Below are 15,315 nucleotides of genomic sequence, written 5' to 3' on the forward strand. Positions count from 1 at the left end.
CATGAGGCAGGGAGGGAGGAAGAGAATGTGTATCCTCCCCAAACTTATAGCACTGACTCTGAGTATAGAATGAATTTTCTGAGATCATACAAGTAAATCCATTAGTTGTCTTAGGAATTAAATGAATTAAGGCATTCATCACCCTGCATCAGACCCTTATTTGGCCCTAATGATCCTAACAGAATAACACAGACTTGTCAAACTTACCATACAGTTAAAACACATCAAAACCTTCAGCACAGGCTACAGCTGAACAATTTTTAAAGCATTATTGTTCGTTTTTTCCCGTTATTCTCCATAACTAAAAGTTACTCCCTTAGCAAAGGATAATGTTCGACTTCAGAAAATTCTACCAAGAATTGCCCCCTTTCAAAAAGGTTACCATCTCCTACTGTTCTGAATGAGAGTAAAGCTACAGGTCGCCCTTATCAAATATGCCCTTCAAAACTACCTTTCTTCAAATCAAGTTTCTTAGTAAACTTGTGCCGTATCTGTATGGCCAGCTTTGTAGCGCCGGAATCTAAAATGATTGCAAGACACTCAGGTTTCTTTAGCTTTCTAAATTATTGGATACAGCGTGCTAAATTATTTTTAAACTGCTAAATCAGTGGCCATCCTATGACTAGTTGACATTGTTGCCAAATTTCACAATTTCATTGTAAGGCTCATATTTTGGTGGGTTTTTTTCAAAACCCTGAGCTCCTGGAGTCATGTGAGAATCTCAGCTTTGATTTTTTTTTTTTAAGTATGCTTCTAACCATAATGGTTATATGGAAAAAAAACTTTAAAATGTAACTGGAGTGTCCTCCTGAAGGCTCAAAAAACAGAAAGCAAATGACAAGAGCACAACATTTCTTACTTTTTAAAATATGATTTTAAAGACAATTTCATGATGATTGGCGGTGCCTGATTCATGATTTTTGAATCAATAAATCACAAATCACTGGTTATTCTGTCTTGTCTTATTTCTGTTTGCAATGCTCAAAGTGTTAGAACATATTGTATTTTTGTTGGTGCACATTTCCACCTCCTCAGCTTAACTTAAAAGTTGCTATTCTCAGCACACAGGAATTTACAAGCCGTAAAATCAGTTTCCACCAAAAGAAGGAAATGGAATGAGGGAATCAACAGAAAATGCCCCTTGCTTAAAATGTGTATTTTTTTCATATGTAACAAAGAGGTTGAATATTTATTTTAAGTGCAAACCTCAACTCAACCTTAATTAAGGAGCTGCAACTGGCACCACCAATGTATCCCAAATTAAAGACTTATTAAAACAACAACCACACAGAACCAGCTTGACAGTGTCCCTTCAGCTGCTCTGCATATAAATTGAAAAGTCGTGCCTGGCAAGAGAAACAGATAATAAAAATTTCAGTCGATATTCTAGGGATGCTGCAGTTGTTTTTCAAAGATCTGTTCTATCTTGGCAGTTTCATAACTAAAGAAACTAGTCTGGATTAGCTAGCTGAAAATGTCCCTATTGAAGGACAGTTCTCAGCTGGTGTAAAGCCGATGGAGGTGGATCCACTTTACTCACCCCTTATCCACTTCCCCCACCCCCGTATCAGAGATGTCCTGGATGACGAATGGGATACTGTTAAACAGAACAACTACAAAGCTGCTTTAAATAATTGCTGGCACAGATCTTCCCTCATATTCAGGGGGCTGTAACCAAGTCCCAGATGTCCCCCGCTCTCCTTGCTGAGTTGAGCTCCTCCACATGAGAGATTCTGTCCCTGAATGTATAGGAATAACCAGTGACCAACATCCCAGTCTTGTCTTGTTTCTTCTTAGGTTTTTAAACCTTTAGAAGTTTAAGTACTAATGGATCATAACTTTTCCTCTTAGAAGCCCCTTTGGAAATGACTTGCTGTCAAATATAAGGATGTCATTGAAACAAACGTAACATCATTGAAGGAATAGTGCCAGGGGATTTAGTCCATCTATGAACAACTCTTTCTTTCTGTCTTCCACATCTACTGACTTTAGGTGATATTTTGAACTTTAAGACTCCAGAATTAAATTTGCAAACAAGGTTGCTTGCAAGTAGCTAGGGGGTTCTCCAGTGCTCTCCCTGCAGTGACCTTGCACATTTTTAATGATGTCCTGACATTCAGCAGCTGTAAACCTTAAAAGGATAGTTTTGTTTTTGCACTCACTAGGGGGAAAATGTGCTCACTACACTTTTGATAAAGATGTTTCAGTGTTTGATCCTTGCAGAGCAATTTACAGGCTATTTTGCAGGATTTCAATAAAATAAAAATGATTGACATTTATGTCATCCAAAGTTCCCAAAGCATTAAAAACACAAACTATAAAGCAGGCATTACTTCACGTATCACTGAAATACGGTGGAAACTGGCAGCTTTTAAAGAGCACACAGCAACATCTTGATTGAACGTGGGGAATACACATAGGCATTGGAAAATATAGTTCTCCAAAAAAACTTCTCCCATCCCAGCAATGACTAGTCCTGGCCCTGCTAGCATGAGATCTGACAGGTTCACAGGCCAGGGTAGAATGTCTGCAGGCTGCTCAATAAATTAAAAGAACCACAGAGATGCTCTGAACACTTGTCAGAGCAGTAATGTGAATTGTTTCTGTGTGTGGAGTTTATTACATTCTTGGTCACTTCTGATTGGGTGACAGGGAAGGAAGAATAATTTCCTTTAAAATTAACTTTAAAAATGAAATACTTTGCTTGTATGCCAAAAGAGATTCTGATAAATTATACACATTTGAAAAATAAACAAACAACTGCAGTCTCAAAGAAGTTGATCCAGACATCAAAGCATTTGGGGGGTTTGTCTAAACATAAAATTTACATCAGTGCAACCTTGTGTGCAGACACTCTCTTGCACCAGTTTAGCTAAATCCGTTTAGCATCACACCTGTAGTTAAACAGATGCAATATCTGTGAGTACACCAGGCCTTAGTCCCTGTTTTTCCTTGTGGTAATATGGATCAGAAAGTGGTGTACTATGAGAGTTGGATCAGACCCTAAATAGTCATTGGGAGTTTTTTCCTTGATTTTGGTGGGGAGTGGAATGGTATTTCTTTCCCTGGGTATTTGGAAGGTGGGAATGGAGGGGTTACAGTATATTTTCTATGTTGTTTTTATGTACACTGGGTACAGGAGACGCTTACTCTGTCTTTATTAGGCTGGGACAGCTATTACTAAAATACTGTGCCAAAGCCTTTCATGGCAGGCATTGATTTATTTAATGTATTGTCCTTTCTTTTTTTTAAATGGACCTATCACAATATCTTTTGATATATAACAACAATGCAAAAGTATTATGACAGATGTTGACTAAATTTAAAAAATCACATACTAAATAGGAGTATGAATATTCAAGGGATGGGATTTTTGCCATCTTCCTTGAAAGACAATTCCACAGTCTAAATGATCTTGCAGCCAGGAAATCTTCCCTGATGTTCACCTTAATTTTTTCTTTGCTCAGTTTCATTCCCTTACTCCTAATTTATACATTCTTGTTTTACCTTAAAGGACTTTTCTCCCTTCTTGGTGTTTTTTACCCTTCAAATACTTTGTAGATGATTATTGTATTCCCCTTAGTGATTATACAGCCTCGCTACACATATTTAATTCTTTTAATCTTTCCTACTAAATTAATCCCTGTAGCCTCTACAGAGATATCCTTTCACAGGCCACGGGAATGATAGACTATTTTAAGTCATTCTTAACCAAACAGAATGATGATTTACTGTTAACTGGCAGTCTTACAGTTTACCTCTCTGCATTACTATTTTCCTATACGTTCATGTGTATCCTATTAAAGATTATTCATGTGTGATTGCATGACTGAATTTATTTGGTACTTTCTTTTTTTAGTGTCATACAAATTACATTCCTGTTTGTGGATCAAATGGAGACACTTACCAAAATGAATGCTTCCTCAGGAGAGCTGCTTGCAAGCATCAAAAAGAGATAACAGTGGTAGCAAGAGGACCTTGTTATTCTGGTATGTAAGATATGATTGTGCAACATTAATAAATAAGGTTGTGGTTTTTTAATCAAAGTGCTTTTCATTTTTTTCATGCTCTTTGTAGAATTAATTTTCAAAAAATGCAGAAATCACAGATGACCTTTAATTATGAAACGTTGTCACCAGCAGATATAGGGATTCTTCTGTATGTTAGCCAATCAGAACATTTTTTCCTTTTTAAATATTTTTAACCTAGGAAACAATTGGTGAATGCTTTTAGTGCAAAAGAAAAATCTTGATTATCACCTAAAATGCTTAAGGCAAAACTGAGCAGGTTCCATGTTATTCATCTCTTCATGACTCATGTCTTGCGTGTACAGAATTAAAACTATGTTCAGCAAAGGAATCCAACAAGCACATCCTTATAGCTGCAGAGTATCCCACTGAATGTAATGGAGCTCTTTGGCATGTTCCTGGGCAGGTCCATTTGCAGGATCTTGCCACATATTTACAAACAACCACATATACCATAGCAAGGTACTGGCTAATACAACCTACTAGCAAATGGAAAGAAACTAAACGCTTTGTTATCTATTCAGGGGAGAGACCCAACTCTGTAGATTTACTGTCTAGGGTAAATGGTGACTCTTCTTTAACCCTTTAGCAGTGCAGGATCTGAGAGTATCGTCTTGTTTCCTCTTTCCCTTTACTCCTTTCTGGAGCATACTTTGGAATGGTTCAGTAGTTTTGGACTCTCCCTTTAGAGCAGAAACCTCCCTGGGAGCAAACAGCTTCTAAGTTCAGGTTCCAGTTCTGTGTCTCTATGAACAGGAGGTGATGGTAGCTTTGGATTAGGCTATTTTAGGGAGCAGGTAAATCTATTTATTGTAGACTCATGGACATCTCATGTTCTTTTTGCCAAACCCACCCACCCTCTATTTTCATTGCTTTTCTACATCAAATTGATAGTTTTATTTTCCAGTACTATAATGTTATAGTGATTTAAAATCAAAGAAAACAATATGGAAGAATTCTAGCCAAAGGCTTTGGATATAAGAAAACTTAATTGCTCGAGCTTTCCTGAACATATGTGCAGATTTTAGTCTCTTAGGCCAGTTTACTAGGATACAAGCAGGTGGCTTCCTCAAAACTGCCCATTTCAGAAGATTTCAGTGCATGATTAATGCACCAAAATCCAATCTTGGGGGACAAATCTGGCCTATATCTGGTCCACGGGAGGTTTTCATGGACATCATGTCTAAAGAAATAATTAGACTTCATTATCACTGGTTTTCACATGGCCAAACTGTAAAAGTCCAAGAGCTTTCCAATCTAACACTTCATTAGTCTCTTAAGTTCTGCTATGGACACACCAGTAACCAGAGAAAGCGGGTTTCTTTGGAGGAAACTTATTTGTGGTGTCATCCAGTGCCTTTTTCATATTGTTTAGGGGAGTAAACCATGCAGAAATGTCCAAGGTCTCCAAGTGTTAAGACTTGATATAGAATTGTGATAAAGCTTTATCTTGACTAGAATATATTGAAATGGGGGAAACCCCACCTCTGGACGGAGCTAAGGGAGTGAAATCTTAAATTGCAGCCAAAGACCAGGCAGAGATACTGGACCCTGAAGCGAAACAATGAAGCAAGAGAAGATGCTTCTATGGTCCAGTCACTTTCTCTTCCCAACCTCTAGCTTTACCTATAGGCAACCATCAATGCTGCCTTTCATTTCACTCAAGGAAAAACTGCCTGATTCTCTGAAACAAAAGTAAAATTCTCCCCCACAACCCCATACCCTACTTAGAGTCTGCAGCCTTTAGATAGAGAGGCGGAGGAAGAGGACTTAGAGCACTGAAGCAAATCCAGTGAAGTGTTTAGGCCCTAGGAGGATCAAATCATATGGGGTTTGTTCCAGGGCTGTGTCCAGCTAAGAGTACTCTCATCTTCAGATCTCTGGTTGCTAATCACCACTTCGCTTAGCTACTCCAAGGCATATGTCTCAATGCTCTGGAGAGCTTCCTTCCTTCCATCTCCTTTTTCTCAAAGATCTACACAAAAAGAAGGGCATTCAGGACATGCAGTGTCACTTTATAACAATCATCATAGTAGCTGAAGACCTGTTTTGAGACACATTGGACCAAACCATATAGAACATACGCTTGACCCTAAGGGCTTGATTCTGGCTTCACACCAGTTTTATACTAGTATAATTCCATAGATTTCAATGGAATTACTCCTGATTTACACCAACATAACTGAGATCAGAGCCAGGACCTAAGTGTCTGCTTTTTTCCATTAAATCCTGGATCATAACACCATAAATTCCTTCCTCTGGGGCTCATCCTGTTCACACGGAGTACTTACCCTGTGATCTTAAGTAATTGTAGGTGAACGTTTTTGTGCTCTTGATCTGCATGATGCATACAGTCAAAAACAGACTCTTCAAATTACATCAAAATAAATACAACAGATGCACATTAATTTTCAACTAGCCCACCAGAATTTGTTGCGATAATTCTTTTTGTTCTGAGATGCCATTCGGAGTTCAGAGCTCTGCCTGGCTGCAGCCAATCAAATGTTCACCAACTTCATGGTGGTCCTGGCTTCGGTCCTTTTGAAGGAAAGGCCCTTTCATCCACACACACTTGGACAATTAAACTGGGGCCGTTGATTCCTGGAAGCACAAATTGCGGGGAGGAGGGGATGGCAAAGGGAAGTAAACCAACCTTGCTCTAGGTTCTTTTCAGGAGCTGGTTTATTCGGGGACCATATTCAATAACCAGCATCCTGTAGCAGAGGGCGCAGGTGTCTGTTCTGATGCAGGTTATCAGATGGCCTGGACGGGTCTCAGAGTGTTGGGATCTGTGACAACTCGCATAAAAGTGGTTCTCTAGCTGCAGGTTCACATGCATCCTATAGTGTTCCAACTACTTAGCCTCAGGTCATCACATTTTGTGGCTGTACACATTTGGGGCAATAATATATTTGAGACCCACTTTTCACAAACGCCAGACCTTATGCTAGCTCTCAGTTAGCGATTACAGGATGGCAAGATACACTGGGGTTACTAGGCTGGAATTCTTTCAGTAATTGCTGTTTAGGGACTATTTTATTATTACAGTATGTGAGATTTTTTTTTAAGTCTTCTAATACTCTAAGTACAGGGCAATTATTATATGTAGGGGACTATTCCCACCTGAAATTATATCACAGAATTGGAAAAGGCCACACAGCATGTTTGGTCTGGCTATTAATATCTATTTCTTATTTGGTAACATTTTAATTAATAGCTCAAGTCAGGTTTACAAGGTCATCAGTAACTTAGCCATAAATGTATTAGTAATAGATTGGCTTGCTTTGCACAGGATGCATGATAAATAAGCCCTGTAGGTTTTTTGAACTCGGAGATTCCCAAATACACAGAATTAGAAAATGGTAAATCTGGGGTGGCATTGGTATAACCAAAATGTAGGACTTCAGACTAAAAGTTCTGTTTTAGGGAACGATAATATTATGTGTAACTGAGGGCTTTGAGTGATTGCATGTGGAGCAGCATGCCTCAACTCTACTAGCAAATTTTAATATAAAAGGCCAAAATTTCCAAACATGCAGCTCTAAGGAGATATTCAGCACCCATAGCTCCCACTGTAGTTAGTGGGAATTGTGGATGTTCAGCATCTATGAAAAATCAGACCACTTTGTTCAGGTGTCTAAACAGAGGCGTAGGTACCTAAACATAGGCACCCATGTTTGAAAATTTGGGGTAAACTAAAGAAACGAGTTAAGCCCAGGTTAGCGCACACTTTACGTAATACCTCAGTCTGAAATTTAAGTGCTGATTTTACAAATCTGTTTTTATAAACTGTCCTGCTGTTGTGAAATTCCATGATTGGATAACCACTCCTCAAAATCCATGATCTGTTCATGAAGGTGAAATTCACCCAGGTGCGCTGACACAAGTCCCTCTATCCCATTTAAACCTACTCCATACCATTTGGGGATTTCCCTGTGCCAGGAAGATTCCTGAACTGCCCAGCTAAGCCAACTGTGGTGCTGGTACCAAGCAGATGGAACAGGGACAGGAATTGCCAAAGTGCTTACAATGTTGAGAAATAGTCACAAAACTTTTAGTTTGCTTCCTGACTCTTTGGTAGGAGGACATTACTTGCTTTGATTTGCATTTTATGGGTCATGAAGAAATCAAACCAGTAAATAAGAAATGAATGTTCATGATTTATTTTAATTTGTGTGTTCCTATTAATCAGTACTGCATGTGTAGATTGTTGCCAAGATTTTGATGTCTTCCAGATTTGTATTATATGCCCATCAAAATTAATCAAGCACAATGACCTAAAACTGATATTTTTATATAATGTACTCTTCAATTCACAGCTCTCAGAGGATAATATTTATTGGAAGAAACAGTCTACTTCTTTTACTGGGACTTCTAAACTGAAAAAAGAACATGCTATTTGCATAATTAAAAGCCAATAATATAGCTCTATTAAATATATATTGTATTTTTTCAGTTTGTTTTCTCTTGGACACACTGCACTGCAGTGAAGAATGAGTCTCCTAAGACATCTTCTAATTTAAACTGGTGTTCTTCAGTTTGAAGTAATCAAACTCTTATTATGAATCCTGACTTCACCAGTTTTTACAGTTTGTAGGATTTTTTTCTGTAGGAGATTCACAATGAGTGTAATTAGAAGTACATATATGAAAAGAACTCCTTGTATCTGGTTTTCTCCTTACTAAACCACTAAAACAGCCTGGGAAATTCATTTATTTATTTTTGATAGCTGAGACGCTGCTAGTTAAATTCTTATAAGGATCAAATACTGGAAATAAAATAAAAAAGCCTTTTTAAGAGGGCCAAATTGTCCTGTCCAGCCTGTGAGGAAGATTTGCTCCAATGCAATGTCCCATTTTTATCATTAGGAAAGAAATGGTTTGAGGGTAAACAATGGATGCTAGCATTTCATCTTCTGACCGTCTGTACTACTTTTCACAATCTATAATTAAGTGAAAAAAGCTGCTACAAGATACAAATTTGGATCAAATAATTGTAAAACTTTTCTAAGAATTTGTGCCACAGTGGACATTCTTGAGATGTAGCCTTGCAAGCCAGAGGTTAAAACCCTATATTAGGCAGCTGGAGTCCCCACAGCTGCTGGCAATTAGGCTTATGAGCATTCCTCTCAGAAAACTCCTGCTGGCATATCAAAATTAAGGGTAATTGCCAGTAGGCAGCAGTGCTCCTAGAGGGTGGGGGCATAGCAAGAAGAGGATTGAGTGTTGTTGCTAGGAGTTTGAGAAGACTAAATTGGCATACTTCTTAAACATATTTTGCGTCCTGTTAACTGTGTAAACCTCACTCTGCTGACTGAGTAGCAGGAAGTTGAAGGTTTTTTTGTTGTTTGTACTAGAGCTGTGAGAGCGACCAACCTTTCTGTTCAGTAGCCAAACAAAAAATTGAAAAATTCATTTTGGATTAACCTGAAATGAAATTTTTTGCAAACCAAAAGAATTGTAGGGAAAAAAATCATTTCAGGTCATTTTGTTTGACCCAAAATTAAATATTTCATTTTCTGTTCAAAGGTTTTTTAATTTTTTACAAAAATTAATAAAATGGAAGTAAAATTCAAAATTAAAAGTTGTTTTGAATCAAAAAGAGGACACTTTTCATTTTGAAATCATCAAAACAAAACATTTAGACTATTTTGGGGTTTCTTGGTGGGGTGAATTAGATGCAAATTCACAAAATATTTCAATCACTCTGAAACTGCATTTTTCAGGGGGGGAAAAAAAGGGTTTTGTCCTAAAAAGTATTACCCAACTGTAGCTTGCACTGTGGCTGCTGAAAGCCTTCATTTGTGTGGCAGAATGAATTGGATTGTGCAGTTTTTCTTTTCCTTCCTAAAACACCAGTCCCTATGCTGATGACTGCTCTGACACTCTTGGTATTGCATGGAACTGTGATGCTTCCAAAGGGTAAAAGGTGGAATTGCACAGAGTTGTGAGACAGCTAAAGAAAAAGTTAAAGGCCCTTGTTGAGTGCTGTGACAGATGGGCAATTCTAGTTGCTGGTGAGTAAACAGGAGCTGCAGGGTAGAGGATCCTGATGTTTGATATCAAACTCTCCACAACTGGACCCAAATTTAACCTGAAAGCATTTCTCCTGGCCTGGAGTGAGTTGCAGAAGGCGTGCCTGGCCCAATATGCACTGGGCTATTCAGTTAGTTCCATGTTGTCAGTAGTGGTGGATTAATGATTTTGCTGCCTCTATGCCCTGAAATAATTGCTGCCCCCACCAAGCAGCTTCTCCTGCCCCAGTTCACCTCCGCTCCCTGCCAGCGCTTGTGCGTGAAACAGCTTCGCGAAGGAGGGGGGAAGAAGGGGGAACGCGGCGTGCTCAGGAGAGGAGGCGGGGCCGGGGCAGGGATTTGAGGAAGGGGACCAATGGGGGTGGGGAAGGGGTGGAGTTGGGGCAGGGCCAGGGCGGAGGGCGCAAACGGGCGCCGGGGGGAAGCAGCCTCTGGTTGCTATTATAAATTTGCCGCCCCTGCAAATTTGCCAGCCTGGGCATTAATCTGCTGCTGGTTGTCAGGAAAAGCCCAGGTGAAATATAGGCAGCCACTGGGAATTGTGGGTGACTTGCAGAAAGCATCCAGTCTTGATCTCTTTCACCTTTGGCCTTATTGAGGAGATCTATCAAAAATATTCCAGAACTTAACTGCCACTGAATATAAAACCTGGATGATGCTGACCATTTTATGGAAGGCTACATAGGAAAGGCTGAGTACTGGCCTGCACATGAAGGTAGCAAGCACAAGTTGGTGGAAAAGACTTTAGTTTTGCCTCCAAACAGTTTATGGGAGAAATCAGTGATCTCTACAATTGGTTTCAGAGTAGCAGCCGTGTTAGTCTGTATTCGCAAAAAGAAAAGGAGGACTTGTGGCACCTTAGAGACTAACCAATTTGTTTGAGCATAAGCTTTCGTGAGCTACAGGTCACTTCATCTGATGCAGCTTATGCTCAAATAAATGTTAGTCTCTGAGGTGCCACAAGTACTCCTTTTCTCTCTACAATCGGGACATTCTTTTACTGTCCCTACTCTTTTTGATCATTTGAGAGGTTCCCCTTTTGTCTATGTGGTTCCTCTTGTTACAGCTGTTCTGTGGAGACCACGCTGATAAACCCTGACTTGGCTGAAGACATGTGGAAAGAACAGGGCCCCTCTGATACTAATCAGGTGCCAACAGCCCCTTCCCCCACATCCCTCTCTGCTGGACACAGGTGCTGGTACATACACTAAGCTTGCACTATTCCTCTGCGACTTGGGCATTTGCCACCTTTGCTTATGTGGGTCCAGAAATTCCTGACACAAAACCATTACGTGCACGGAGCTGTTCAAATCATTCACATGACAGACCAATGGGCCCTAGTGGGGCTGGGAAACTTAAGGGAATTCAACAATGGTGAAAAACTGGCAGAGTCCCTGCCCCTCCCACAGTGTATGACTGCCAACCCCACTCGTGGTGCATATAGAACTGAGAGGCGCTAGCCTGGTGAGTTGGCTGTTCCTCTGGTGGCTGCTCAGTGTGGGCCTCCGTCCCAGTGGGGTTGTGGCTCTGCAGCCCCTCGGCCTTCACCTGCCCTCAGGACACATGCAAGCCTGAGGCCAAAGTGCTCACAACAGGACCTGTCTAGCTGTGTCTGTCACATGCCTTGCCCTCAGGCTCAAGCACACCCACACCCAGAGCAGCACAGTCCTTCCTTCCTCCACCAACATCCAAAATGGGGCTGCTCCCAGGTTAAGGTTGCCAACTTTCTACTCGCACAAAACCAAACACCTTTGCCCCACCTCTGCCCCGCCCCTCCTCTTCGGCTGCCCAGCTCTGAAGGCAATGTAGGAAGTAAAAGTAGCAATACTGCAACACCTTCTACAATAGCCAGATTTCACGAGGAAGACTAGATTTCATGGTCCATGACACATTTTTCATGGCCTTGAATTTGGTAGGGCCCTACTTATGAGCATTAAAAACTGGGTTGACAAAGGGAGAAACAGATCTACCCTATCATCCTCTCAAAACTCTTGAGGGTGAGAGACCATTTGTTTTATCTCTGGGCCTCAGGCACATAATCATGCTAATTTAGAGTCACTACAGATGGAAGAGCAGTTTTCATCCCCCCAGGCTGAGATGCAGAATCTAATCAGTAGCTTTTAGCACAGTCTCCAAGAACCAACCACAGTGAGACCAGCCCTAGAGCATGGATATCTCCCAGAAAATGCCAAGGAAGTATTGTTTAATTTATAATATTCCTATTGCATCTCTGTAGGCACACTAATCAAATTCATAATACACACATGAAACAGTTACTTTAAAACCTCCCAATCCACAACCCTTACAAGTTCAAAAAGAAAACCCCCACCTTACTCAACTCCCACCCCCCCAAGTGGGCTACATAAATAAATAAACCTTGCAGCATAGAAAAGAAGAAGCAAATTTGGGATTTGTCAGACCAAACAATAAAACTGGAATTCCAAAGATGGGAACTTGCCAATGAAAACACTGAGACAGATCCTCTGCTGATGTACATTGATTTCAAAGGATGTACACCAGTTGAGGATCAAAACTTCTCTGCACGCAGCCAGAGTGAAATCCCAAAGAATGGAATCTTCCTCCCTCTGCCCTCAGCATGCTAGTGGAATTTCTACTGCAGCCTCTAGGCTGGAATATCCTCAGCAGCATATCCCAGCCTCCATGTAAAGGTGTCCCAGAGGTCGTGTGTGGTTTAGTCACAAGGTTATGGAACCATTATGTCCCCACACCTCCCCGCCTCAAAAGTGCACCTACCTGGTTGTTTAAATGAAGCCCCAGAGAGTACAGGGGATGTTTGAATACTTTCCAGGGAATTTCAACATCCTGTTCACATGCAGCAGACTTCTAGGGTGTTGCTGCCTTTGGGGCTTTCTGGAGCAGGCACTGGGGAATCAGGCTTTGAAATAATTGTATAGATTATGAAAAGTAACTCCTTTAACACTGGAAGAATTGCAACTGGAATAATTCCAATTTCTTCAGACCTAAACATTTGTTGGACAGATTTTAGCAGCTTTTATGTCACAGGTACAGAATCAGCTCATCACACAATTTCACAATCCCAAGGATGCCTACGGGTTTAGCTTATGTATGCAGATGATGCCACCTTCAAATTTGTTAATCAAGCAATGCTGCACCATATGTCACATTGTCTGTTCAATGGTGCAACAGTTGAACAATACACAAGGGCTGTCTGCTTTTCAGGAAATTGGGTCATTATTGATGTCAAGAAAATACCAGACAGACATTTTCCTTATGTTATCCTATTTGTTTGTTTAAACAATGAGACTCCAGCGTGAGACTTGGTGTAATAGTATGGAATTAAGAAAGGAAAATGTAGGTTGAATAGCAGGAAAATCTCCATTCCAGATGACAGCCCCTGTGGTAAGAGGTTATTTTTAATGTGTGGTAGTGACCTAGTGCCATAGAATTTCACCCTGTAATTCCTGCAAATTAGAAAAAGAATTGAACAAGCTGGGAGGTTTTCTGGCTTGAACTATGAGTTCCTGTCAGGAAGTAAGAACCCCCCTTGGGTCTGGGTGTGTAGAATTAAACAGGGCTAACTCACCTGCCTACTCTATCCCCTGAGCAAGTGTGCTGGGGGAGGTGGGAAATGAGTGGAATTCTGGCTCTACTCCCCTCCTCACCTTCTGGAGTGGCTGAGCCAGTTAGTCAATTTAGTGTTGGTATAGGCCAGCTGTAAATTTCTCTCTTCTTCCCCATAAGGAGTAAGGAAATAACAGAGAAGGATTGGTGGCTCAGAAGTGCATGTCTGAAGGCAGTGTGTCTTCACGGCAGTGTCAGCTCATGGTATAACTTGAGTGTTGACCATAGTCCAACTCCAGTCCACACACAAAAATCTGTATCTTGAGTTAAGTGGTACTTTAAATTCAGCCTGACTTGTCTGTTGAGGGTATGCATTGAAGCTTGAGTGCTGCTGATGCAGTAGCCAGTAATGAAGTGAGATGCAGCTACAGGCCACAGTTTGAGTTAGTACAACTCATCAGCGGCTCATCCAATCAATTTGTATTACTAATCAAATCACTGTGCAGCTCCAGTGTTGTTTCACAGTGTGGCCACTTCAGCAGGAGGCTAGTTAACGCCAGACTAGAACATGTAAACTGGAGCGAACTCTGAAATAAAGACACACTGAGTCACAATGACTCCTGAGGCCACTTCTGGAGTCGTGCAATTTATGCACCATCCCTAGCCTAGGACTGTGTTTCAAGTCAAAATGTAGCCACTGTTAAATAGATTGCAAAAATCAAATTGTATATTATTAGTCTGTTTTTTGTTTAACAACTTGGAATCTTTTATAATTTAAAAAGGACTTAAAAGCAATATGAGAAACAAGCGAGGTGAAATGATATACAGTAACTCCTCACTTAAAGTCGTCCCAGTCAACGTTGTTACGTTGCTGATCAATTAGGGAACATGCTCATTTAAAGTTGTGCAATGCTCCCATAGAATGTTGTTTGGCAGCCACCTGCTTTGTCCACTGCTTGCAGGAAGAGCAGCCCATTGGAGCTGGCTGGTGGGGCTTGGAACCAGGGTGGACCGGCAGCCCCTCTAGCAGCTCCCTACTCCCCTAAGTTCCCTGTGTGGCAGGTTATCAATTGCCGGCAGTTCAGCTGTCCCTCCCCCCACTGCCATGTGCTTGCTGGGGGCTGGAGGGAGAAGAGGGGAGCTAATGTCAGGGTGTCCCACTCCCCCTTGCTCCTGCACCCTGCTTACCCCATCTCCATAGAGCAGGGGGGCACAGAACAGGGCTCAGGATGGAGGGAGCTTCCTGGCAGCAGCTGTGGTCTCAGCTTGCTGATTAACTTAATGAGGCAGTGTACTTAAGAGTGGGTCAGCGTACTTAAAGGGGAAATGCACATCTCTCTCTCTCTCACACACACAGTGTGTGTCTCTGTCTGCCATGCTGTCTCTCCTCCCTCCATTCCTGCTGCCTTGTAGAGTGTGAGGCTACATTAACAATGAGTTAAACCCTTGAGGGCTCAGCCAATTGCTAGTTCATCATTTAATAGTAAGGCATTCCCTGGGACATGTCCCACCCTCTGACTTCACCACTTCAAGCAAGTTTCACAATCATTATTACTGTGTACAGTATTAAATTGTTTGTTTAAAACTTATACTCTGTGTGTGTGTGTGTATTATATATATATATATTCTTTTGTCTGGCAAAAAAAAAATCCCTGGAACCTAACCCCCCCCCCCCCGCATTTACATTAATTCTTATGGGGAAATTGGATT

At 41.0% G+C, this 15,315-nt stretch overlaps 1 protein-coding gene across 1 annotated transcript in view; it reads left to right on the forward strand.

Moving 5' to 3' along the window:
- Positions 1 to 15,315, forward strand: part of TMEFF1 (transmembrane protein with EGF like and two follistatin like domains 1) — a 216,845-nt gene that overhangs the window by 125,312 nt on the left and 76,218 nt on the right. The window contains exon 3 of the mRNA XM_084620250.1: positions 3,860 to 3,989. Within this exon, the coding sequence (XP_084476376.1) occupies positions 3,860 to 3,989 (130 nt within the window). The remainder of the gene's footprint in view (positions 1 to 3,859; positions 3,990 to 15,315) is intronic.

Source organism: Lepidochelys olivacea (genome assembly GCF_965140295.1).
Source record: "Lepidochelys olivacea isolate rLepOli2 genome assembly, chromosome: 2".
Lineage (NCBI taxonomy): Eukaryota > Metazoa > Chordata > Testudines > Cheloniidae > Lepidochelys > Lepidochelys olivacea.